The sequence below is a fragment of the Sebastes umbrosus genome, chromosome 3 (genome assembly GCF_015220745.1).
Source record: "Sebastes umbrosus isolate fSebUmb1 chromosome 3, fSebUmb1.pri, whole genome shotgun sequence".
Classification (NCBI taxonomy): Eukaryota; Metazoa; Chordata; class Actinopteri; order Perciformes; family Sebastidae; genus Sebastes; species Sebastes umbrosus.
In genome coordinates, this window is record NC_051271.1 from 23,222,888 (window position 1) to 23,246,727 (window position 23,840).

Below are 23,840 nucleotides of genomic sequence, written 5' to 3' on the forward strand. Positions count from 1 at the left end.
CTATTTTATATTGCTGTGAAAAAATCTCCTTCAAACAACTGGATTTTTCAAGTTTCTCGCCAAAAAAACATAATTTTACGAGATTACATTTGAACACATCATGATAATGTTGTAATTTACCTTCGTCCATAGTCATTTAGCAGAATGTGAACGCCTCATAATGTAACTCAACGACAACCTCCGTTAACGTTAGTAGCTCCGTTATTTAGCCAAGCTGGACTGTGCTGCTCACCGGCTTCTAACAGGTAACATTACTAACTCTCCTTCTGCTGATTTCAACACTGTTTTTTTTGTTTACATTGTAGAAGGGAAATAATAGTGTGCGTTCCCTCAGGGTTAGTAGCGCCATGCTTTTGAATGTTTTTTTTCCTCTCCGCCGTGGCTTCCCTCCCAGACAAACTGAGACATGACACAGCGTGCGTATGAATCATTGTGCACGCGTAACTGTCAGAAAGCATCGAAGAGGAATCGATAGAGAGGGAGGCATGACATGCCAAGGAATCAGACATCTAGGAACCGGTTCTCTATTCCTATCCCCAGTGTTTTCCCCGTCTGCCAAAGTGGCGGATAGCCTGACAATTTTACCTGCCACTGCCAACAATTTATGCACATTTGGCGGGTGCTAATTTCAGACCCTGTTTGGATGTTAATGTCAGGTCGAGCAATGCATTGGTTTTATCTAACAAGACTCCATCAACGAGTGTTTACTTTGAGGTCAGAAGCTAGTGGTAGAGTCGGCTGACTATTAACCACTGTGTCCAGGATGCTGGACCTTTAGGCATGCGCGTCTTTTATGGAAGTCCCCTCTCCTTCCAGTAGGCGGAGGGCCGATGACGTTGGCCTCACTTAGCCCAAGGCCATGCACTCTTACTTGTACGTTAACTGCCCTCTCTGGTGCTCAAGGATGTAAAAATAGCTGTTTAGCAAGAATCCCAGTCATGTCTCGCTAACAAAGACCGATTTATACAAGTTGCGGCACTAAGCATAGAGGAGCTTTTGTCCCTCCTCTCCTTCTCCTTCTCCTTCTGCAGACCTCGTCACCAAGGCCGTGAGCGCCAAAACCTCTGACGCTCTTGACACTCCTCTCTCTTAGAACAGCCTTTGTTCAGCACAGTCCTACGGTCCTGATAGTGAGGCTTTAGGGGAAGCACTGCGGTCCACAAGATTGCATATTTGTTTACTGCATTTGTGTCAGATTGCAGTGTCATGGTTGCTTTTCTGCGTCAGCAAATGCAGTTATTTAAAATTTAGGTATTTGCTCAAATAATTGAAAATGTCTCACGCATTCTCTGAAATTCACTCCTTGATATTTGTCCCCCTGAAACGACTCTGTGTCCGGAAGATACGTACATGACTGCCCGCTTTTGACAACACAAAGGGAAAGATGGGGTGAATTTGTTTGCTGTGTGTGTTTTGCTAAAGTCATACAAAAAAAAAAAAATAGTATTTCTGTTTTGGTGTTGCTGTTGTCACCTTTCACTGACTCATCCTTAATTACGAAACATTTCCAAGTCCTTTATGACCTCCTTAAATGTTTACAACTGAAGCCGTTTTAACATTGTGGACTGAAGCTATAGCAACAAATCGAATAAGATGAAGTGTCCTCTGATATAGCAGTAAGTATTGAATTTCATGTATATTTTTTTCCACATGAACGCTGAGTAAGATCACAACACCTGATGCTACTTAATTTACATTTTTCTCACATCACTCCAAGCGTCCTTATTCCTTTTAATGAGCCTGTCCTGAAGAGTACACAGATAAATACGGACACACTGTTGTATGTTTCATTTCCTGCTTGAGAGAGAGAGAGAGACTGAGTTTTTTCATTTCATATCAACGGACTGTAAAAGGTGGTCTGTGTGGCCATAAAATGCAGTCTGGTTGTGATTTCTGGCAGATTAAACAACACCACATACTAATTTGTTCCGTTATCACCAAGATCCTGACCTTCTCTCCCTCGTCTTCACCCTGTGCTCTATCCGCGCCCCGTCTCTCCCTCGCTCTATCCCTCGCACCGTGTTTTTTCTGAGGAACAAACAGAGAAGCTGTCCTAGTCGGGATGAGTCAGTGCAGCTGGGGTGCAGGTCATTTACCCACAGCCCACTCAGACGGGACAGATGGCCCGGCCACTCGCATGCTGCTAGGCGCTAACTATGCAACCCAGAGTCTGTGAGCTAAGCTAATGCTAACACATGATGGGTGAACTGGAGAAAGCTCAGCTAATGCTATCAAAACACTGTTCTGCAAAGTTTTAGCTTTGCATCATGATAAATAGATTGTTTGTCTGGCTGTTTTATGTTTTGTATCAGGGCAAGGAGGACCATGTATCTTACTGAGACATAGATCCTGGTCTTTTAAAGTCCCCCTCCAGTGTATTTTGACATTTCTATGATATTTTATATTTATTTTAGTCATTTCCTGACTAAGTCTATTAGCCACACTGTTTGCCAAATTTTCTTTGACAAAATAACTTAATTTTGTGCTCAAGTTAAAAAAAGAAGGTTGTTGGTAAAATGGGATTATGACCTGTGACTATAGTAGAAGCTGCAAGTTATACGTCATCCTTCAAGCTTGCGCAGGCGCACTCCAAATAAGTCTGTTTATCTGTCTGTTTATTTTCACAATGGCATTTGTGTGCGTCGAGAAAAGTTGTAATCAACGCAGTGAATTACACAAAATCCCACTGGCAGAATTAGCACAACACACAGACTCTATCTCTCACTCGATCTCTTCTTTACATTCTCCTCCAGCTGGAGGTAAATTAACGGAAAGCAGTCGAGGTTTGCGGCCCTCTAACAGGTCCGAACGACGGGAACGCACAACTTTCAGCCCAAAGGAAAAGTTCCGTTAAAGAAACAACACCAGTTCTGGTTGACGATGCGTCTCCAAAACATCCCGATCCTGCCTTTCAAACGGCGGACTTTGTGAACATGTCCATCTCTCCTCCGGTGTGCTGTGACCGGCGGGCGGATGTGCGGCTCCTCGGTCCTGCAGCAGCCAGACGGCCGCCTCGCCAGGATGAGACGGCAAAGAAGAGAGTGAGTGAGAGAGAGTCGGTGTGTTGCGCTAATTCTTGTCTCATTTGTGGTCTGATAAACAGTGAATTCCTCTAAACTGGTTTCATCATTACGTCTGACTATTTGCCACACTCTCTCTCTCTCTGTTTGAGAAAGAACGTTAACCAAAAAAACAGGAAGTAAAACTGTCTGGAGGGAGGCTTTAAAAGAAGTACGAACCCCTAAGTGCTTGTGTATTAGGATTTATGATGTGGCATATTTGCTGTGCACTTCACTTAGCCATGCTTATCTGGTTGTCCGTATGCTTTCGAGGGCTAAAACTGCACGAGACGCTCCAAACTGTTGCTAACTTGCATTTGATGGGTGGAGTGTTCTCCAGTAACCTCTTATTGCAAAAACAGGAAAGTAGATTGGAAGTATGTTTGCATGTTGTCTGTGCAGATGTCTTGTTTGAGTGCACATGCAGCAGATATACCAGAGAAATGTAATTCTTTAAAGTCATAGGTTACTTTGGGATGGGTGTAAACTAGAGCTGCAATGATTAATCGATTAGTTGTCAATTATTAAATAAATCGGCTACTATTTTGATAATCAATTAATGAGTTTGAGTAATTTTTAAGGAAAAATAACATACAAATTCTCTGATTCCAGCTTCTTAAATGTGAATATTTTCTGGTTTCTTTACTCCTCAACCCAAGTGTAAACTTGCCTATGCAGTAAATTTGAAACATAAAACCGTTGCTGTTTGTTTCACAGTGAGAGTAAGTCTGAGTACAATGCTTAAGATAAAGTGTTGGCAATCTATTTAGTGTCCTTTTTAAGTACCCTACAATTGTCTTTGGTCCATTGCATTTAATGTGCAAAGTGGGCACATGTTGTGCCTACATTAACACTGACTGGCATACATGAACCAGTTGAAACACAAACAGCAGTGTCAAAGAAACTGCACATCATGTCCTGAAGAGACAGTCTTGTGTAATGTCCCAACCGCTGCTGCTGCAGAAACATAGTAACCCACTGTAGGCCTGCCTCTCAGTACCATTAGAGATATGGATGATGAGTTTAAGTATGTAGTTTAACAGCCTGTGATGACGGTACATTCTCATTAGCAATTAGTGCACTTAAAGGCTTTTTAGGCTGCATTAATCTAAACCATGAAGCACAACAATGGGCCTTTTAAGCGCAGTAAAACTGGAGTTGGTGGAGCTTGAGTGGTGTTGGCAGGATGGCTCACCAGCAACTAGTTTCATAAATTTAGACTAATAGATTAGATCAAACATTTGTAATAGGAGACTGATTTGGCCACTCACTTATTTTTAGCAGCTGCAGGCTAAAGCATAGAGCTCATTTCCACTATCTTTTTGTTCACATCTTACTGCATTTAGGAGTCTTGCCAAGTCTTTAATCAACACGCAGTGGTGCCATACTGTCTCATTCATTTTCTCTGCTTCTCCTCGTGTGTTTTGTGGTACAGCGTGGTTCCAAGTAAGACTTTTCCCAAGTCTGATATGGAAATACTATGGCTCATTTCATTCTTTATAGCTGGCAATGGAAAAAAGACACTGAAATGTTTGATGTGGAGCGTTAACAGACAGAATAGACAGATGGCTTTGATAATGTCTGTATTGATGCCAGTTAGTGTCCAAAAGGAATAGTTCAACACTTATTATCACTCACATATTCACTATACCTGTCTTTCTTTCTGTGAGTTAAATAATAGATTGATACCACAACAATTGGGCATTTTCCGAGGGGTTATGTGCAGGACTATTTCTTGGCCGGCTGCTGGCTGTAGAGACAGACATGAGATTGATTTCAACTTATCATCAAATATTTGTCAAGAAAGTGAACAAGCCTATTTCCCAAAATGTCCAACTATTTCTTTAAGAGACATGCTTATTTCCTGTACTCATACTGTGGTCCAATAAGGGATGGGACAGCTGATTTGGAGACCAATTGGCAGTGTCAAGAGTAAACCTTTTTCACACACTATTGGTGGGTCTCTCTTTCATTGCCCTGTGCTTCTGACATTATTTTATTTTTATTTTTCTATTGTGAGAGCTTGAATGACCCAATGTGTCATTCTGGCCAACTTCAGACTGAAATCAAGCTAGATAATGTGAGATGTCCTCTGACACTGTGTAGTGATTCATTACTAGTGGGTGACTTGCCTACAGTAAGTCAAATTTAGTAGAAGTACCAGAAGCTTTAGAGAGATATGTCTAAGGACCTAGACACACCAAGCTGACATCGAAGAACTAGCGGCGATGAAGACAGACTCTTGTCTCACGTTGCCTTTGTCTTGGCTGACAAGCTGCATTTGAACACACTGCAAAGACTACAGCCGACGGGCAGTTACCACGTACGTCCTGCGTCTGTGTGAGAGGAAATAACTCTCCATACCAGCAGGCATCGACAGTCTGTATTTGTCATTCAAAAAGGGAAACCGGAAGACCGAGGACGGCAGATATACAAGCCGTTGTTATGATACGTACATGAAACAAAGCGGCGTTTGCCGACCGTTTTCACACCACTCTCGCTCATCACTTAGCTTCATTCCAGATGGTCATGTTGTTGTGAAAATATCCGTGTATTATTGGAATGATCAGATGAGATGAAGATGAAAAGTGAGAAGAGCCTTCTGTGCTTTTCCTCCTGACTTCACTAGTTGACTTGCTTTCCTCACCTCCGTTTCTCTTCTCGTGCACTGATTTGTTTAAAGTGAACAGCCAATTAGAGTGATTTCTCTCAACGACGGGCCCTGCTGCCGATTCAACATGCTGTATTGGCTGAAAAAGCTTGGGCAGACTAGAGCCGACCGTGCGGGACGCTCTGTAAAAACCAGGCCGACAGATGCTCACCGACGGCCCCAAACTCTCCGACGACCGACCATCGGCATGGTGTGTCAGGTCCTTTTACAAAACCACTGTCCTCAAGGGCTTTTGTACTGGAATGCATTCGATTTCACTGTGGTACATAATATTGTGTCCTCCCCCTGTTGATGCAGTGCTGGATGATGCAACTAATCTTCTCTATCTTATCCTTTATTTTATCTGAAACCACATTAGTGTCATATGTGCGTATTTTCTCCCACCTACTTCTCTCCCCCACCTTTGCCTCCGTCATGGGGCAGTGATGTTGGGTCAGGAGGCCTCTGACGACAGCGTGACTCCACTCAGTTGGCATCTCCCCTCAACCCTCCCACCCTTCCTTCCCCTGTCATCTTTTAGTCAGACCCTCAATGCCCTCTCTGTCTGGCCCCCATAGGCTGTAGGACCTGGGTGGGCGAATAGAGGGTGTCTTCCTGTGTCTCGCCCTATCAGAGGACACTAGGACGCTTGGAGAAGGGGGGTGAGGGGGAAAAGAGAGGGGTTGGCGGGGACAGCTGCCATGCTAGGGGAGCCCCCACCATCCCAGTCCAGTATCGTCCCATGCCGTCCCATTCCCAACACTGGGGCAGTGAACACTAGACTCCTACAAGCTGTAGTGATTGTTGAGTGAGTCGAATGGTTCAGAATCAGTTGGTGGATTAAGGAAGACTAGCATGGATGTCTGTGTTTCCTGCAGTCTTTAAGTACTGCAACCTGGCTCGGATCAGTTGGGATTCAGCCATTAATTCAACACTGGCCACAATGGAATATACCAAACAAAAAGCAGGACTAGATGCCTCATCGTGTTCTTCATGAGCCTTGACAGGAGGTATGTAACGCTGGACAACTCAGTATTTGGCAAAGCCCATCTGGTCACACTGTTCCAGTGTCTGTTTGTGGCATTGGGTTCAAAGTACTCTGGAGTGGTTTGGGTTCTGTCATGTTGATATTCAGTGTGTTTACAGTACACACACTTTGAGAGATGTGTAGACTTTCTATGGGATTATATTAGGGCTGTCAATCGATTCAAATATTTAATTGCATGATTGTCCATAGTTGATCGCGATTAATTGCAAATGAATCACCCTTTTTTATCTGTTCAAAATGTACCTTGAAGGGAGATTTGTCTTTAATACTCTTATCAACATGGAAGTGGGCAGATATGCTTGCTTTATGCAAATGTAGGTATATATTTATTATTGGAAATCAATTAACAACACAAAACAATGACAAATATTGTCCAGAAACCCTCACAGGTACTGCATTTAGCATAAAAAATATGCTCGAACGGTAACATGGCAAACTCAAGCCCAACAGGCAACAACAGCTGTCAGTGTGTCAGTGTGTTGACTTGACTATGACTTGCCCAAAACTGCATGTGATTATCATAAACTGGGCATGTCTGTAAAGGGGAGACTCGTGGGTACCCATAGAACCCATTTTCATTCACATATCTTGAGGTCAGAGGTCAAGGGATCCCTTTGAAAATGGCCATGCCAAGTTTTTTCCTCACCAAAATGGAGTGTATGTTTGGAGCGTTATTTAACCTCCTTCGCAACAAGCTAACATGACATGGTTGGTACCAATGGATTCCTTAGGTTTTTTCTAGTTTCATATAATATCAGCATCTTCACTTAGCTTTAAAACTGAGCCCGCTACAACCTAAAAACCGCAAGTTGCGTTAATACGTTAAAGAAATTAGTGGCTTTAAAATTAATTTGCGTAAATGCGTTATTATCACGTTAACTTAGACAGCCCTAGATTATATCATATGTGAAATTATTCTGTTGGCATGACTTTTTGTTTGTAGCAAAATAAGACAGTTCTGGTGGAAATTGGTGAAGTCGATTTATATCTTTCAGCCCATTTATTCTCAGAGATGCTGGGTCAGGTTTACTTTATCTACTCAAGGGAAACTGGGTTAACACAGATAGATTTCTTTTTTTTTTAAGATTATTTTTAGGTTTAGCTTTATTTGATAGTGCAAAAGATAGACTGGGAAGGGGGAGAGAGAGGAGACTATATAAAATTCAAAGGCAAGATGATTTCTTGTAGCGGTGCATCCTTGCATCCAAAGTCCAACTGCAAGTGAAACAAATGCTAAAATAACGTCCATCAGTTTCCTCAGCTGAACTGCAGTTTTTTAAAATGCAGACACATTCGCACATTCAGAAAAATCTGTGTGTTGTCTCACTACAAGTGCCTGTTTTCCCACTGTGCTGTCAGTCCAAATGCTCTTACAAAAAAATGAAAAAGACCACTTCATGCTGCAGTGCATATCACTAATACACTTTAAATCTCCTCGCATTGGTTCAAAAATATGGTGGGAGGTAGAGGAGAAATCGAATTACTGACCAGCTGCATGCAAATGTGGATTTTATAGTAACCTGGTTATTACATGTAAATGTGTTCTCTGACTTCCTGCCTTAACCTGATTTCTTCCACTCTCCTGATGTCTTGTGTGCACATAAACGTATCTGTATGCATGTCAATGAAACACACCACTTGCATCAGGTGAGAGTGGCTCTCTATATAGCTGCGTTGGCCTGGTCATCAGGGAAGTAAAGAACTATGTTATGCTGTTTTCTTACTCTGGGTAGTGTTTTCATTTGTGTATTATATATTTGTATGCATGTGTCTGGTGCTGAACGGGTGGTACAAATCAAGTGGTATAAAACTGTTGCAAGTGTGCATAATTGTGCACGAGGAAGGCTGTGTGAAAGTCCACAGATGGAGGAGAGATGCTCAAGCTACCACACAGCTTGTCATCCTAGAACTATACTGTCTGTAGCCATGCTAATGTGGCAGAAACACAGGAGGCAGATTCTCTTCAGGGCTGCTCCTCTTTGAATCGCAGACCACTGCTTTTAACTGTGATTGACCATTAACATCCTGTCACTTGGGCATTTACAATTTGATTTAGATCTTAGACGTGTTTTGTGAGGTTCCATAGTTCACATTATTTTTATATTATAACTTATTCTCAAATATTATGAGATGAATACTGTCTTGCCCCAGGAGTGAGCAGCTGTTGATACATCCCCTTTTCTGTTTTCTTTTTGATTATTTCCTTGTTATACTCATTTTGGCCCATTGCATCTTTTATACTTGGGGCATTTCATTTTATATATTGATCTTTTGTCTTTCCTTTTTGCTTACTATATTGATTTCTTTGTAGTACTCTTTATTATGATGGTTTCCGTTTTGGATAATTTATGTGATTTTTGTTCTTTATTTTTTTAGTTTTGTGATGTACTAGATTCATAATTTTTCATACAATATTCTTCCCATAGAGTGGTGCAGGAATGAGTCCTAAAACCTTGAAATTAGTTCCCTTATCTGGAAGTCAATGGGTTTTTTGAATGGGTATTTTAGTTCGATGCCTGAAATAAGGTCTGTAGTTAACACAAGCTCAAGAGATTTTATCGTTATATTCTACGATATGAAACACATCAGTAAACACCCACTCGTGAATTTTGAAGCTTTTGCGTGTTTTAAAAAGTCGGTTGCTAACAGGCGGCTAAATGAGACTACTAAACATCATCACGCTGACTCATCCAACTTCACAGCCTCGTTGTGTATATTCGCGTTCATGCGACCGTGGTATAGTTCATTTTATAGCCTAAAGTTAGCTTTCTACTTCTGGCGATTGCATTCACACTTCAAAAATCAGAAAAGTGGTGTTCAGTTGTGAAGATTATCATGCTGAACAGAATTTGTAAGTATCATAAACGTTTGTTTTGCCACAGAGCTTATTTTCTGCAAGAAAACCAATGGAAAAATCCCATTGGCATTTTGTCTAGGGAACCCGTGCGATTCTTACTTCTTAGTTTGCCTACAAAAATACGTCATCCCAGTAGCACTCTGTTGTAGCACTGATGATCTATCAGTGTTTTATCAGATGCTGTTCTTAAAGCTGAATGATTTTTAATTGTGCAGAAACTGCAGCCACCTGTGTGATGTATGTGTTTGTCAAGTCAATATCAAAGAGCACACCAGGCAATATATACAGTATTCACAAAGTGAACCTACACAGACAGCAAAGTATGGAAACACTTTGGGTTTCACATATTGCCAGGAAAAGCAGAACTGGACATCATGGCTAAAGCTGCATGCTATCTCGGTCATGGACCGAAAACGTTATCGCACTGCGGTAATTGGGGTTGGTATTGAATCAGGAGATAGGTGTATCTTCCCAGCCCTATCCAACACCTGTAAAAAAAAAATGTTGGGAGTCTCCACTCCAAAAATTTCTCTCTCTCTCTCTCTCTCTCTCTCTCTCTCTCTCTCTCTGTTTTGTTTTTAATCTCTTAACTGTAAGTAACCTGTTTTCTCATGAATTTTAAAAGGACCTCCTCCTCCATGACTGTGCAGCAGTTTTGTTAAACAGGTCTCACTTGCCTCTGTCTTCAGCATGAACAACTTTCCCAGTTGTCAACAGTCTCACCCTGGGCGGGCCTGGCCTCGCTGTAACCTAAGCTCTCGGTCCTTCTGTTCCCCACAGGGTAACTTGACCCAAGATTGCTTTGTCATGTGCCAGAGAGAGAGGTTCCCTCTCCACACCCACCGTCTTTGTCCGACCAGCACAACACAGACACATCAGTGTTGTTTTTGCACATTCACTTTGGCTTTTACGGTTAAATTTGGTATTCAAGTGGGCCTGCCTCAAAGGATGTAGGTTTTAATAGGTTTAAGCCTCATTCGGACTATGTGGGTGTGTTTGTGTGATTATATAATGCAGTCCTTTTGAACTACAGTGTGTGAAACATGTGCTGCATGTGTGTGTGCAATATGTCAGTGTGGGATGTGAATAGTGCTTTTTTTTCTGTGTGTTATTTCATGCTTTAGTGGTGTGATTCCTGTATGTGCGTGCGCCTGCAGTTTAGAATCCAGAGGCTTTTCAGGTCTACAAGTTGTTTCTTCATCCTGTTTGTGGAGGGAAAGGTCTGATGCTCATCATGCTGTCTCAGTCAGGGGCTTGGCCCACTAACAAAGGACACCCTGTGGATGGAAAAACAGCTACGGGATAAAAAAAACAAAAAAACACACCCACAGCATTGTTAATACGGTCAAAATCTTACCCCAAAACAACAACAGCAAAGCTTTAGTTTGCATTCCTCACACTCTGTTGGTATGCTTCCTGATCTGTCTCATCTCTGTGGTGCTTGTTTGTGCACTGAGTCTTGTCTATCATTTCAAACAGCACTGGGGAAGTTTCTGGTATTCAATCCATCATTGGATTCCTTTTTCTAGTACTACACTAACTTAGCTTAAACAAAAAAAGGGAGTGAATCACTTTTGGATGACTCTCTTACCTTATGATAAAATCCAGCCATTGCTCGGACAACCCTTGCTAGTGTTTTGCGAGTTTGCCATGACTCGGCAAAAACCAAGAGTTCATGACCTTCTTGAGTCTGCATTTAAATGAATCACTGCTGGATATGTTCTCTAAATAAAACTACAAACACCATGAAGTCTAGAAACAGAACAGCGTCAGTGTAGTGCCAAAATGAATCTGCTTCTAGCTTCGTATTTATTTTTGAAGGCCTTCTCACTCTCACTGACCTTTATCTTTTTAAACAACAACCCCTGATATGACTGCTATGCATGATATGTAAACAAGTTCTGAAGCTGTATGGTTTGTCTTTTCTGCCAGCTCAAGAGCAAAAATAGCTCTGTATTTAGAGTCGCAGTGGCACAGGGGGGGATTTTTAATAATTCAATATATCACTGATATATTAAATTATCCCAGATAAGAAGGGATGCAAGTGGTGTCTGTTTGTCTATCTCCTTAATGTACTTTAGGATAAGGATTTTATTACCAAAATTGTTCTTCATGTACTGTATGTGTACAGAGTGAAGTCATAGATCTCAGCTGCTTACGTCTGCTATGCCTGAATTTAAAGTCTTTTGTCTGCTTTGTGGTGCCTTTTTCTCACAGACAAGAAATGAAAGAAAATACCTAATTGCATGTTTCTCTTTTGGTTATTCACCCCAATCAGGGTGCTAGACCAAACTATGTGGCTTTTGTTCTGGTTATCCCAGACACATATTTCTGGTTGCGGGCCTCTTCCCTCTGGCCCTGAGTATTCGTCAATGTGAGGGCAGTGCAGCTGGTGGAGAATGCACACAGAGACACAAGCTATGCTAGGACACATTGGCTAAACTGGGAAAATAAAGCATTTGGCCGGCGGTCAGTCGGGAATGGAGCAGTCATTGTGAGAACACACATATAACCTTTGGCCTCATTTCTGTGCAGGCATGGAAGAAGCGGTGGTTTGTTCTTCGCAGTGGCCGTCTGACCGGCGACCCAGACGTATTGGAGTACTACAAGAATGACCATGCCAAGAAGCCCATCCGCGTGATTGATCTCAACTTGTGTGAGCAGGTATGGTTCCTCGTTACTACTGTATCAGCCTGCAAACTTAAAGAGGCATGTTCCACATTTAATATATGATTAATTCTTAATTTAAATTAAGTCCAATTTTCAACTAATCACATTTTTATGCCCCTCGTGTAGTCATGGCGTTTGGGGCTTTTGCATTGACAATCGGTAACATTTAAGCAGCTCTTGTTTTAAAGTAAAACTTTTAAAAACCTGACCGGTTGTGCTGCTCCTCAACTTTGACTTTTATTTATTTTTGCGGAAAAACTGGCTTATATTTTTTTGTATCTTTTCACGACTATTATTTTATAAGTTGAATGTAGTTATCAATGCAAAAGATTACAAACTAACATAAAACACGCTTGGAGGTTTTCTAGGTGATACTTACCAGGGTTGCAACTAATGATTATTTTCATTTTAATCATTTAGTCAATAAAATGACAAAAACAGTGAAAACGCTTGTCACATTTTTCTAAAGCCCATGGTGATGTCTTCAAATAGCAACAGTCCAAAATGCATAGATACTCAGTTTTCTATCATATAATGCAAAGAGATGGAGTAAGTTCTCACAATTTAGGAGCTATAAATGAGGGATGTTTTGCGTTTTTTCTTGAAAAATTACCTAAATGATAAATCGTTTATCAAAGATGCTGATTAATTTTCTGCTGATCAATGAACCAATCAGTCCACTAATTATTTCAACTCTACTACTTATCCATTCATATAGCTTTCTCTTCGGTTGTCTGTATTTATTCATCTATTTTTTCGTGACTGACTGTCATATTAAACTAAGACCTGTTTGTTACCGCTTCAGGTGGACGCTGGGCTGACGTTCAACAAGAAGGACTTGGAGCACAGCTTCATATTCGACATCAAGACCATTGACCGTGTCTTCTTCCTGGTGGCTGACACCGAAGAAGAGATGAATAAGTGGGTTCGCTGCATCTGCGACATCTGTGGTTTCAACCCCACTGATGACGGTAAGGATAGGCATTAGATAGTTAACCACACATCACTGCTGCCTCACATCAATATTGCAGACAGATTTCACACAAAGTGAAAGCAAAGAGTATCGAAGCAAGGAGACGAAACTGGTGCTTTTTTTGACAACAACCGCTAGATAGCGCTACGGTAGTGCTGCCGCCATTTTTGACTGATAACGCCAATGAGTCTGTAGCCATGGATGTATAAAGAGATCTGTAAATCAGAGGATCTTTTTTTTTTTAAGGTAAAACAACTTCCCAGTATGAACACTTAAATAGCCCTCATTTAAATCCTTATGTCCTAAAAGTTGTGAAATTAACTAATAGCCGAATCCAGAGTTATTTTCCTCGACATAATGAACGTGCATCAGACCCACTGAACCGCCCTGTACGCTTATATGACATATCCGGTTAAATATGACGATAGAATAGAAAGAATTGTGTTTTACTTTTGTACGGCAGTTTGTAAGCAGATGTTTTACTGGCGTCCAGTACTGGCTTTCAGTCCAAAATGGCAGAAGCATAGCTTTGCTGCTGGGCGCTGACGTCGCAATGGATGATAAAATATCAGTAACATCAGCTGTTAATGAAAGACTGCAGTTCACAACAAAGACATTAAGGTATGTACTCTTGTACAGAAGAAGGTGACGTGACGTCAGAGAATTCCGTCCACCGTTATCGCCACCCGATATGCTGTTACAAGTTGAAATATTTTACACTCAGCCACTATGATACTTACCACCAAAAACTTAATTCACAGAGTTTAAAAAACGTAATATTACTGACCGCTCTTGACACTCTACAGCAATGATTGTTTATTTTAATACAGTATTGATCTTCTCAAGCACCAACAGTCTTTTTTTAAAACACCTTCTATAATGTATGTACATAGATAGAGGAAATTGCTGTGTAGCAGCTTCATCACCAGCAGTAAGCAAGTGTTATGCCAGAATCGGACAATACAATATTAGCTCACAAGCTAATTACTGTACATTTAATTGGTCTCTCTTTTTTGATGCCACTCTCAAGTATCTGCCTCTCTCTCTCTCTCTTTCTGAAGGAGTTAGGTGAACCAGCTGAATGTGCCAGAAGGCCTCTATTCAGCATACAGTAGTTCTCAGCCGAGGTCTAATGATCCATGTGTTGATCCATGTGTTGTGTTGGGTCTCACGTTACCCTTGTTCCCAATACTGTATAATCAAAGCATTGTGTGCCTGTTGGACTCACGGCCCCTCTTTCGTTCTTTTCCCTCTCATCTGGTTCTCTCCCGTTTGCATACCCTTGTTTGTTCCCGCTCTGTCTCTCTCCCAACTGAACATGTAAGCATTTTAATGTGATGAGAACTAATTCACTGTCTGACATATCACGCCAGTAAGAGTCTTTTAGGTGAAGAATGTACTTTGCAAACCCGTCAACTGAGTCACTGATTATGCTGCTCCAAGGTCGTCTTCTCCACAGTATTGTGACTGTGCCTCCACCTCTGTTACATAGCTAGTGTTGCAGGGCAAACCTGATAACAACATTTATGGCACCTCTTCAACACAATTATCGGAACTGGCTGTTAAAACCCCGATGTGCAAACAAATAGTGAGCCCATTCAAGGGAGAAACTGGGGTGTAAAGACAAGTACCCTTGCAGATAGCCTTCATCACAATTCATATTGCAAAAGAATGTCCCTGGCTCTCCCTTTTGCGCTCGCTTGCACTCCTCTGCGTGTGAGACCCGACTCCCAGGTCTGCTGTTGTGCGTGGCCACGCTAGAGTGCTTCATGGCTGGGCAGATATTAGAGGAGGGAACATTAGGAGGGCTCTGAGAGACAGTGGAGGAGGTACGGATGAGTATGAGCAAGGGGGATTTTCCCTTTTCCTGTATGAATCAGCACTTACAGCTTCAACAAACAAACAGGGGTAAAAAGGGAAGAAGACAGCAGAGGAGGAGAGAGGAGCGAATGATGCACTGTGACGAGAGAAGTTGACTTTTAGAAGAAGAGAATGTCAGTTATAGAAGAGAGTGGGAGGAGAACTGTGAAAAAGAAGAAGAAGAAAGTAGAAAGATGTGGAATGAATACAGATATACTATTTCGCCAAGCAGCATACGCGTCAGCCATCTTGGCTCTCAGTACAATCGGCTCGAGCAGAAGGGTTTGAAAAGGACTCCGATATTTGTGTGAGCGGAGACCTTGAGGAAATGCTGTCTGAGAAGGAGTGTGTGGGATTCTGAAGGTGAACACCGTGTTCAGACTGTCCGCGAACAAACGAAGCTTTTAAGTGGGTTTCATGCGCGTATGCGTTTGACGTGAAAAGAAGGATGAAAATACGAATTCATGATGGTGTTTTGTTGTGTAAATTCACAGCAATGACTGGACTGTGCTTCAACTTGATATTAGCTGTCGGTGCCAGCGTTAATAAGGGAATCTTGACACACATATATCATGTCCTTCCCAATGGTAGAATGTAATGAAGTATATATTCTCAAGTACTGTACTTAAGTACACTTTTGATATACCTGTAATTTATTTGAGTATTTCTATTTTAAGATACTTTATATTTCTACTTCACTAGATTTTGGAGGCAAATATTGTACTTTTTACTACATTTATTTGATGACTTTAGTTACTTTGCAGACTTGAATTATTATTACAAAAGATAAATCAACTTATAAAGTATGATTTATTAGTATTAAGTTAAGCTGCCCAGCTGTAGTTAGGTAATAATAATGAGCTCCACCTTTACAAGCTGCAACATTAAAGTGTTCAACACATGAATGCATCTATAATTATAATCCAGTAATATAATATATGTTATTCTGAAATGGGCCATCCTGCATAATGAGTATTTTTCACTGTTGGTACTGTAAGCATATTTTGATGCTAATATTTAATGTACTTTTACTTGAGTTACACTTTGAATGCATCTGATTTTTACACTGTGTTATTACTTAAGTAAAGTATCTGAGTACTTCTTCCACTATTGGTCCTTCCTTTCAAGCTGGAGAGTGTACTGTACTGTATGTGGAAATGTTTGATTTCCCCCAGGAAATCCACCGTAGAAGGAAGTGAGGTTATAGATTCTTGTAACTCGTTGGATCTGTTAAGATCCGTGTTTTAGCTGCAGGCTGACAGCTTTGATTTGGGGGTTGAGCTACTCTGCAGAGATATCTGAGATCTGTCCTCGAGTTGTTGAGTCTCTATACACACATCAGCCGCTCAGGTTCAGATATTACAGAGATGTAAAGTTGATGTCATGTCAGTCTGGTGACTATATAGACTGTTACATTGGAATAGGGTTGCTAGGAAACCGCTTGGGTTCAAGTTTACTCAGCCAGAGTTGACATTGGCAGACAGCTTGCTGTTTACTTTCTGCCTAATATCATCAGTCGCCAACATCACCTGCACACTGTCTCAATGGGCTTCACAGATCCACAGTAGGAGCAGTAGGAGCCCAATGATACTACAATGTGATTATAATCCAACATTACGCTTATAATAGCAAATGTAGTAAATTCAGTAAAGTCCAAAAAAAACTCAAATTGAAAGTAAGTTTTATAAAAATGAGTGTTTAAAAGAGGACACTGAATTTTGAATTTAGTCTCTGTTAAGACATGGTGTAATTATGAATACCGTTTTATCTAATGAACATAACATGTTTGAAAACACAGGCCTACATGCCTATTCACATGCTGATAACTGTTATATTTACTTGCTTACATTTATTTACCATGCAATTAAATTCAGTATTTAATATATTTCATTAACTCACTGTCATTCAGTGTTTGGAGAATATTTCTCCAACCTCTTTGTCTTTCTGACATTTTCTCCTTTGCTTAAGAAACCTCTTAAAAGTCCTCCTCCCTATTCCCCCTTTTCACCTTAGGAGCTCTCTTAAGATGCTTTGTGAATAACTTTTATCTTTACCAGGATCTAGTCTTAACTGTAACGGGAAATTCGTCATAATTCTAAGAATTTTCTTCAAATGTTGTCACTAGGAGCAACTCTTTGTACTAGGATGCTTTATGAATACGGCCCCTGATGCTTTACATGAAGTGAATGTCTGGCTGGTGATTCTGTGATGTGTGCCTTGTGCTGCTCTGATTAATTATCGCAAAGCCGCTAAACAATGTGTAAGCCTGATCAGTCATTCACTGACATCTGCTGAGCCGAGTCTGACAGATCTGGATGACATCTCATCCTTTGTCATCAATTTAATTACTTATTACAGTCCAAACAATAATGTAACTCATTCATTAGATTGAGCCGGTCGGTGGGTGGTGCTTGGTTTTGGCTCGACTGTTTCCGACATGGAGGCGTACAGCTAAACAGTACACTAAATATATGTTTCTGAAAACATTTGAGGCGAGAAATAGGCGTTACAGCAACATAATCTTGATTCATATTTGATCAGCGCTGCCTAGTTTGACCGTTTGATCGGAGTTAAAGAGCTTCGCAAGCAGCTGCTGTAGAGACTCCTCAGCTCTGATTGGTTATTTTGGTTCGGGCACAGTGAAAACTTGCATATTCCATTATGAGCACTAGGAGGACACAGAGGAACATGATTTTTTCACAGATTCATGACAGTGACCGTTTTGTAAAAATAACTTTTTATCATATTTGCTCAAAGTTCCCGACTGCAGCTTTAAGGCTTTATTTCATAAGTGTATGAAGTTTTTCTGTTGATCATTAATTCTCTGGCAGTGGCCCACCTCCTCTATAGTCAGTCATCTGTGGAAAACCTTGAATTGTATGGTTTGATATACTAAAGGAGATAACACATGACCAGTCTTGAGAGGAGTTAACCCGGCCGTCTCGTTTCTCTCCTGCAGAGGCAGCAAAAGCTGCTCACCAGTCAGCCATCGGAGGCCTGGTGGTGGACACCCCTCCACACCCAGCGCTGGGTATTATCAGCGGCCCAGCAGCAGTGCTGTCCAGCGTGCCCCCTCCATATCAGCCGGTCAATGTGCGACATCTGGAATCTCAGTCAAGTTCAGAGGAGCCCCAGGATTACCTGTGGCTGGTCAACTGTGAGAGCAAAAAGCCTGAACCCAATAGGTGAGTTTGTTTGTGTCAACGTGTGCTCATTATATGTACGAGCGTCCGTATTCACTTTGCTGGAGTGCTACACTGTGAAACAAGCTTCTCTCTGTATATTTTCCCAACCCATTTATTCTCTTTGTACATTTCATCTGTACTGCCACTCTCGTCCTTGTCTCTGCTGTGTGGTGTGTAGCTCAGTGCAGCTTCACTCTCCATTGGAGGGAGACCAGGAGTATTTGCTCTTGGAGGAGTGTGAGAGCAAGACTCTTCCTCCCCAGACTAGTCTGTGAGTGGCCAACCATCCAGCTGGAACTGCCTGCTTGTGTGGAGTGTTTCACATTTATTAAAAAAAAAAACAAGACCGATCAACAGAGACACACAGACACCTCATACTCTATGCTGTAGATGTGCGTGGCTTCTGTAGATGATTATTAATGCTGGATTTGTGTGTTTGAATCGTTTGCAACTAGCCCTCATCAAACTGAGTTGACTGACTTAACCTATACTATGACCTGTTTTCAACAGCACGTTTTTAAACTTTTTTTTTTTATTTTATTATTATTTTAATGACTATAGTATGACATTTTTTATGGCATACTTTAGCATACATTTAATGACCGAAGGTTTTTTGGACATTTTATGGTCTACTATACTATGCCTGTTTTATGATGTTTTATGGCATACTATACTATAAAACTTTTTATGGCATACTATTTTGTTAATAATAAATGTATGGCATACTATATATACTATGACTTTTATTCTATACTTAACACTGTATTGACTTAGTCATTGCCTGCATGTTAAGCATTTGCCCAACTTCTACCAAAAAAAAAAGAGATGCTAATATTGGCTGGAGGTGCCAAATATTAGTGATAAGATGTCTGTACATAACTTTACGTTACTAACCATGGCTTGCAGACAGACAGTGCTGTGAAGACTTACCATGACTGAGTAGATTTCTGAGCTTCCCTTAATCAATAGTGGATATTTAATTCTCTGGTGTTTATGTCTTCTTAGAGCCCATGCTGAGTGTTCCAAGTCTACCTCTTCAGAGACAGACCTGAATGACAACCTCCCATCTCACCGCACGCCCACATCCTCCACCTCCTCAGCGAAACACACCTCGCACAACGGCTTCTTCCCACAGCACCCGGCCCCTGCCTCCGCCTCTTCCATCTACGACTCGCCTCCATCACGCGGTGCCTCGCTATCAACTGACAGTGGCCTTTACCACCTCCCTCGCAGTTACTCCCAGGACACTGTGCTGCTCCCAAAGTCAGCCTCCTCCCCTCCGGCCCATCCGGACAGCGTGGACGGCTCCGAGTTGTATGTCTTCAACACGCCGTCACGGAAGCCCTCAATGGAGTCACAGATGCGCAACCTTTCCATCAGTTACGATATCCCACCTACACCTGGCGCAAACTGTACCTACCAGGTGCCTCGCACTTTGTCAGCGTCGGCAGGGGTAGGAGGCTCAGAGGGCGGGGGAGATGTAGTACCCCCTCCTAGACCACCCAAGCCTTCGCTCAGTTCAACCTCAGGACTCCCACCGCCCCCTGCTGAGCGCTCACCTACGGACAACTATTGTGTGCCTCGCTCAGCGTCCGAGACGGACGGAAACTACTGTGTGCCTACTAGTGCTGGGAATAAGGCTTTACGCAGCAACACTATTGGCACTATCGACTGTGCACGCCTCCGCAAAGGTTTGTGTCGGGGAGACTTGTTTTTTTCTTTTTTTACTTGTTGGAGTAGAAATGTATTTATTTATTTATTTATTTGGTATGCTTTATGGTCTTGAAATATTTAAAGGGGACATATCATGCTCATTTTCAGGTTCATTCTTGTGTTTTGGGTTTCTACTAGAGCATGTTTACATGCTTTAATGTTAAAAAAAATGCTTTAATTTTCTCATACTGTCTGTCTGAATGTACCTTTATTTATCATCTGTCTGAAACGCTCTAGCTCACGTTTTAGTGCCTGTCTCTTTAAGCACCCCTTCCGAAAATGCCCAGTCTGCTCTTATTGGCTTGTGAGAAAAATAAGTGCCACCTTTACAAAGGTAGTCCTCAAGCTATGGGCAGTATATTCTAATAAGCCTGCTTGTGACATAGGAAGGGGAGCCAAATCTGAATGACTTGTTGAATCACATGTTTTCTGATCTAAGCAGCCCACAACAAACTGACTGGGTCGACTTATTTCACAGTTAGTGGGTTGGTAGACACTCCAGATACCCAAATGTATGTGCAAAGTGAGTTTTTCATGATATGTCCCCTTTAAATCGAAATATAATGTTTAATAGGACGCACACATTCACAAAGTCACTTTCCTCTATGAAATGTTGACCTTTAAGTGCAGTGATATTTCTCATGAACTTTATATGGCTTTTGCACAGCTTTTATGTGGGCTTTTGGTACCCTTTTCACTTCCTTTTGATGGATGATAAGAGACATCAGCGGAGCTCTTGGCATGTTTTTCTTCTAGCTACAATCCCTATTTTCACCCTTACTCTTCTGTTCTGTTCACAATCCAGTCAAATTGTCAAAAGTTTATCAGACCCAAACACAGAGCACAGATGTCTTCAGGATCTTGATGATAAAGGAACTTGACGATGGTTTGTGCAGCAATTCTAAAATCAGTTATGTTACTCAGTTGTAACATTTAAAAGCAAGCAGGATACATTAAGAATCATCTTCATATGTCCTCACTTGTGGACAAATACACTGCTTAACTGAAACCACAGATACCTTTGACTAGTTATTAGCAGAACCTTCTTTGTTCTACATACAGTATACTGTACTACACCGTCACTAACCTTGGGAGCATCGGTGCTGTCCTCTAAATCTGGCAAGAACACCATGCATGTTTTATTTGTTAAAGTAGGGGTTTACAAGTCCATTTAACATAACAGCGGTTTATTTGCACCATCATCACTTCCACTATGTGTCTAAACAAGAAAAGATTCTACTAAAATCTGACAAATCAGAGCCTGAGAAGAGATGCATTTTATAATAACAGCGGAGTAAAATTAGAAAGTAGATCTATTAATAAAATTACATTTATAGCACCAATCTTAAGTCAATGTAGAAAGGCTTAAAATAGATAGAACACAGCTTTCTGACAATAACAAAGAAACTTATGGAGGAAGTATGGACACATCATAATATATTCTTCCACTTACTCCCCCCTCTTGTGGTGATAAATGTCATTACAGAAGTATTGGTGGCAAGATAATTGTTTACAAAAACCCAAGAGTCTAAAGTCTTTGGTGAATCTTGGTAGTCAGCCTTACCTGTGCAAATCACTTGTAAAAGCTCTCAAACTGTCATTGAACAAATAGTACAATAGTAGTAATAGAACACAGGGCAGGGTGACCAGAGGTTTTAGGGGAACCAAAATCAAAATACACTGTAAAGAACCATTGAATGGGTGAATTAGGTTAATTATTTGTACTGTAAAAAGCACAGGATTTCATCTGACCCATTTTAAACTGTGTTTTTTTGCTTCCTGGCTTTTCAGTATTTCAAGAGAAACAACATTTCTCTTTGTAATTATTCCCCGTCATGGTCTTCCCCACTTAGTCTTCTTCAGCTGACACTCTCATTTGCCTTACAAGCTTTTCCTAGCACTGCTGTGGTTTCTTGTGGCCGTAAGTGAAATGCATTAGTGACTGCATCAGTGCCTAATGAGAATGCAAAAAAACAGAAAAACAATAATAATGTTCTACACAGTAGAGCCATCACATACGGTACAGCTACTGAGCTCTATCCCACTGAATCAAATAATCTTTGCAGATTCATGAACACACACTATATTTTAATTAGACCTCTACTGTGTGAGTTGGTGGGATTATGCTAGAGCACAAATAGGATTTAAATTCAGCATTTAGCTTTGATATGGGGAAATATTATGTGCCTTGCTCATTTACTGATAAAACCATTGAGTGTTAAATATCTAATTTGATAAAGTTGCAGTTGAAATTAAGTGTATTTTTGGTAATTTTATTTGTTTGTTTTTTTTTGCAGATTTTGGATCCCAGGACTGCTATGACATTCCTAGATCATTCCCCACTGAGAAAAGCTGCTCATTTGACTTCAACGAAAGCTTCAACAGCTACTTTGTAAGTGTTGCTCCAACGTTCACTGGTTTACAAACTCACAATTCTGTACAACACCGAGTGTCCTTTTAAGATAAGTTATCGTGTTATGTCTGTGGCTATTTGGACCATCTTGATTGTAATTGTTAATAGAGACATAACATTTTCAAATGTGCACTGACAAGTGCAATTTTTCTGCTTATAATAAAACTTTTCTCAGCTGTCCCTACAATACCCAGTACTCACTGCAAATGCTGCAATCCCATCTCTGCCTCCCGACACAGAGTAGCATCATGGGAGCAGAGATTAAAAAAAAAATCCTAGTGATGCAGGGAAAGCCATTACGTAGGGCTGCTTGATTATGGCAAAAAAAACAATCACGATTATTTTGGTCAATATTGTCATCACAATTATTTAACACGATTACTCATCGACTTTGGAAACATCATGCATTCAGAAATAAAAGGACAGTCGGCTCCAGTTGACAGTCACTCTGGAAGCATCGAGCTCGGCGAGAACTAAGCGGCAAGGTCTGGGCGAGGGGTGCTGTAAAGCCTCATCTTCACCCTGAGCCTTTCCATGGCAACCTAGAGCCGGTCGCACCGCACCACCACGGAGGAAATACGCCCACACCGAACTCGCCGTCCCCGACCTGCCGAGCGGGATGAAAATGCACCACTGTAAAGGAAAAAGGGCTGCGCTTGATTTATAACACAAGACAAAATGAGAGTATCATTGAGAAACAGAATGCGGCACAATAATCACATTATCTCAATTATCTTGTTTTTATAATCGTTGGAAGCCAAAATCATAATTGAAATTTAAGAATTGCACCGCCCTACACCTACGTTTAGTATGGCATTCTGTTTTTCTTTATTGCTGTCCAATAGGATACTGCACTACTTCACAAGCAAGCCCATTAATGCAGTGTTTCTGAGACATTTCTAACTTTTCTTTCTTTCTTTCTTTCTTTCTTTTTTTAATCATACAAAGAAAGGACATACTCTGGAAAAAAAACAAGCACCCCATTACCCTCAGCCGCTACTAGCGTTTGTGCAAGAGCGCAATTGTATGTACTTGAAATGAACAGTCAAAACAATGGCTACAATCTTGTGTGATGGGGGAATAATCAGATGAAACAATTCAATTATTAATACTACTTTTAGTCCCCAGACTACTGCAGTGATGTTAGCAAAGAATATAACATCAGTTCTCTTTATTGTGGATTTAAGAAACATACAGTATAAAAGAGATTACACTATTACACTGACAGTTTTATACAAAGACGTTTGTTGAATTAAACATGATAGCAGTTGACTATTGTTGCAGTTCTCTTTGTTAGCTTGATTCAGTCTTTATTCAGACTTTATTTTGCCAGCAGTTTTGCTGCATACTATATCATATCATCATTATGGCTAGGTATGGGACGATATGAATATTTCATAGCATGATTATCC

The 23,840-nt window shown here is 41.0% G+C and overlaps 1 protein-coding gene and 1 long non-coding RNA gene across 11 annotated transcripts in view; one reads left to right on the forward strand and one right to left on the reverse strand.

Moving 5' to 3' along the window:
• The window catches only part of gab1 (GRB2-associated binding protein 1), a 69,013-nt gene that overhangs the window by 31,877 nt on the left and 13,296 nt on the right, over nucleotides 1-23,840 (forward strand). For 7 of the 10 annotated variants that reach the window (XM_037763927.1, XM_037763928.1, XM_037763919.1 and 4 more), the window contains 6 exons: nucleotides 12,150-12,278; nucleotides 13,090-13,255; nucleotides 18,077-18,302; nucleotides 18,481-18,573; nucleotides 19,308-19,993; nucleotides 22,313-22,407. In XM_037763927.1, the coding sequence (XP_037619855.1) occupies nucleotides 12,150-12,278; nucleotides 13,090-13,255; nucleotides 18,077-18,302; nucleotides 18,481-18,573; nucleotides 19,308-19,993; nucleotides 22,313-22,407 (1,395 nt within the window). Of the gene's footprint in view, nucleotides 1-6,460; nucleotides 6,720-12,149; nucleotides 12,279-13,089; nucleotides 13,256-18,076; nucleotides 18,303-18,480; nucleotides 18,574-19,307; nucleotides 19,994-22,312; nucleotides 22,408-23,840 lie in introns of those variants that run through there. The other 3 variants (XM_037763920.1, XM_037763922.1, XM_037763923.1) reach the window with 2 other exon arrangements.
• Nucleotides 513-23,046, reverse strand: LOC119484817. The gene is made up of 4 exons (XR_005206130.1): nucleotides 23,036-23,046; nucleotides 7,474-7,483; nucleotides 3,906-3,912; nucleotides 513-635 (listed from the first exon to the last, which is right to left on the reverse strand). It is a non-coding gene; the product is annotated as an uncharacterized LOC119484817 (long non-coding RNA).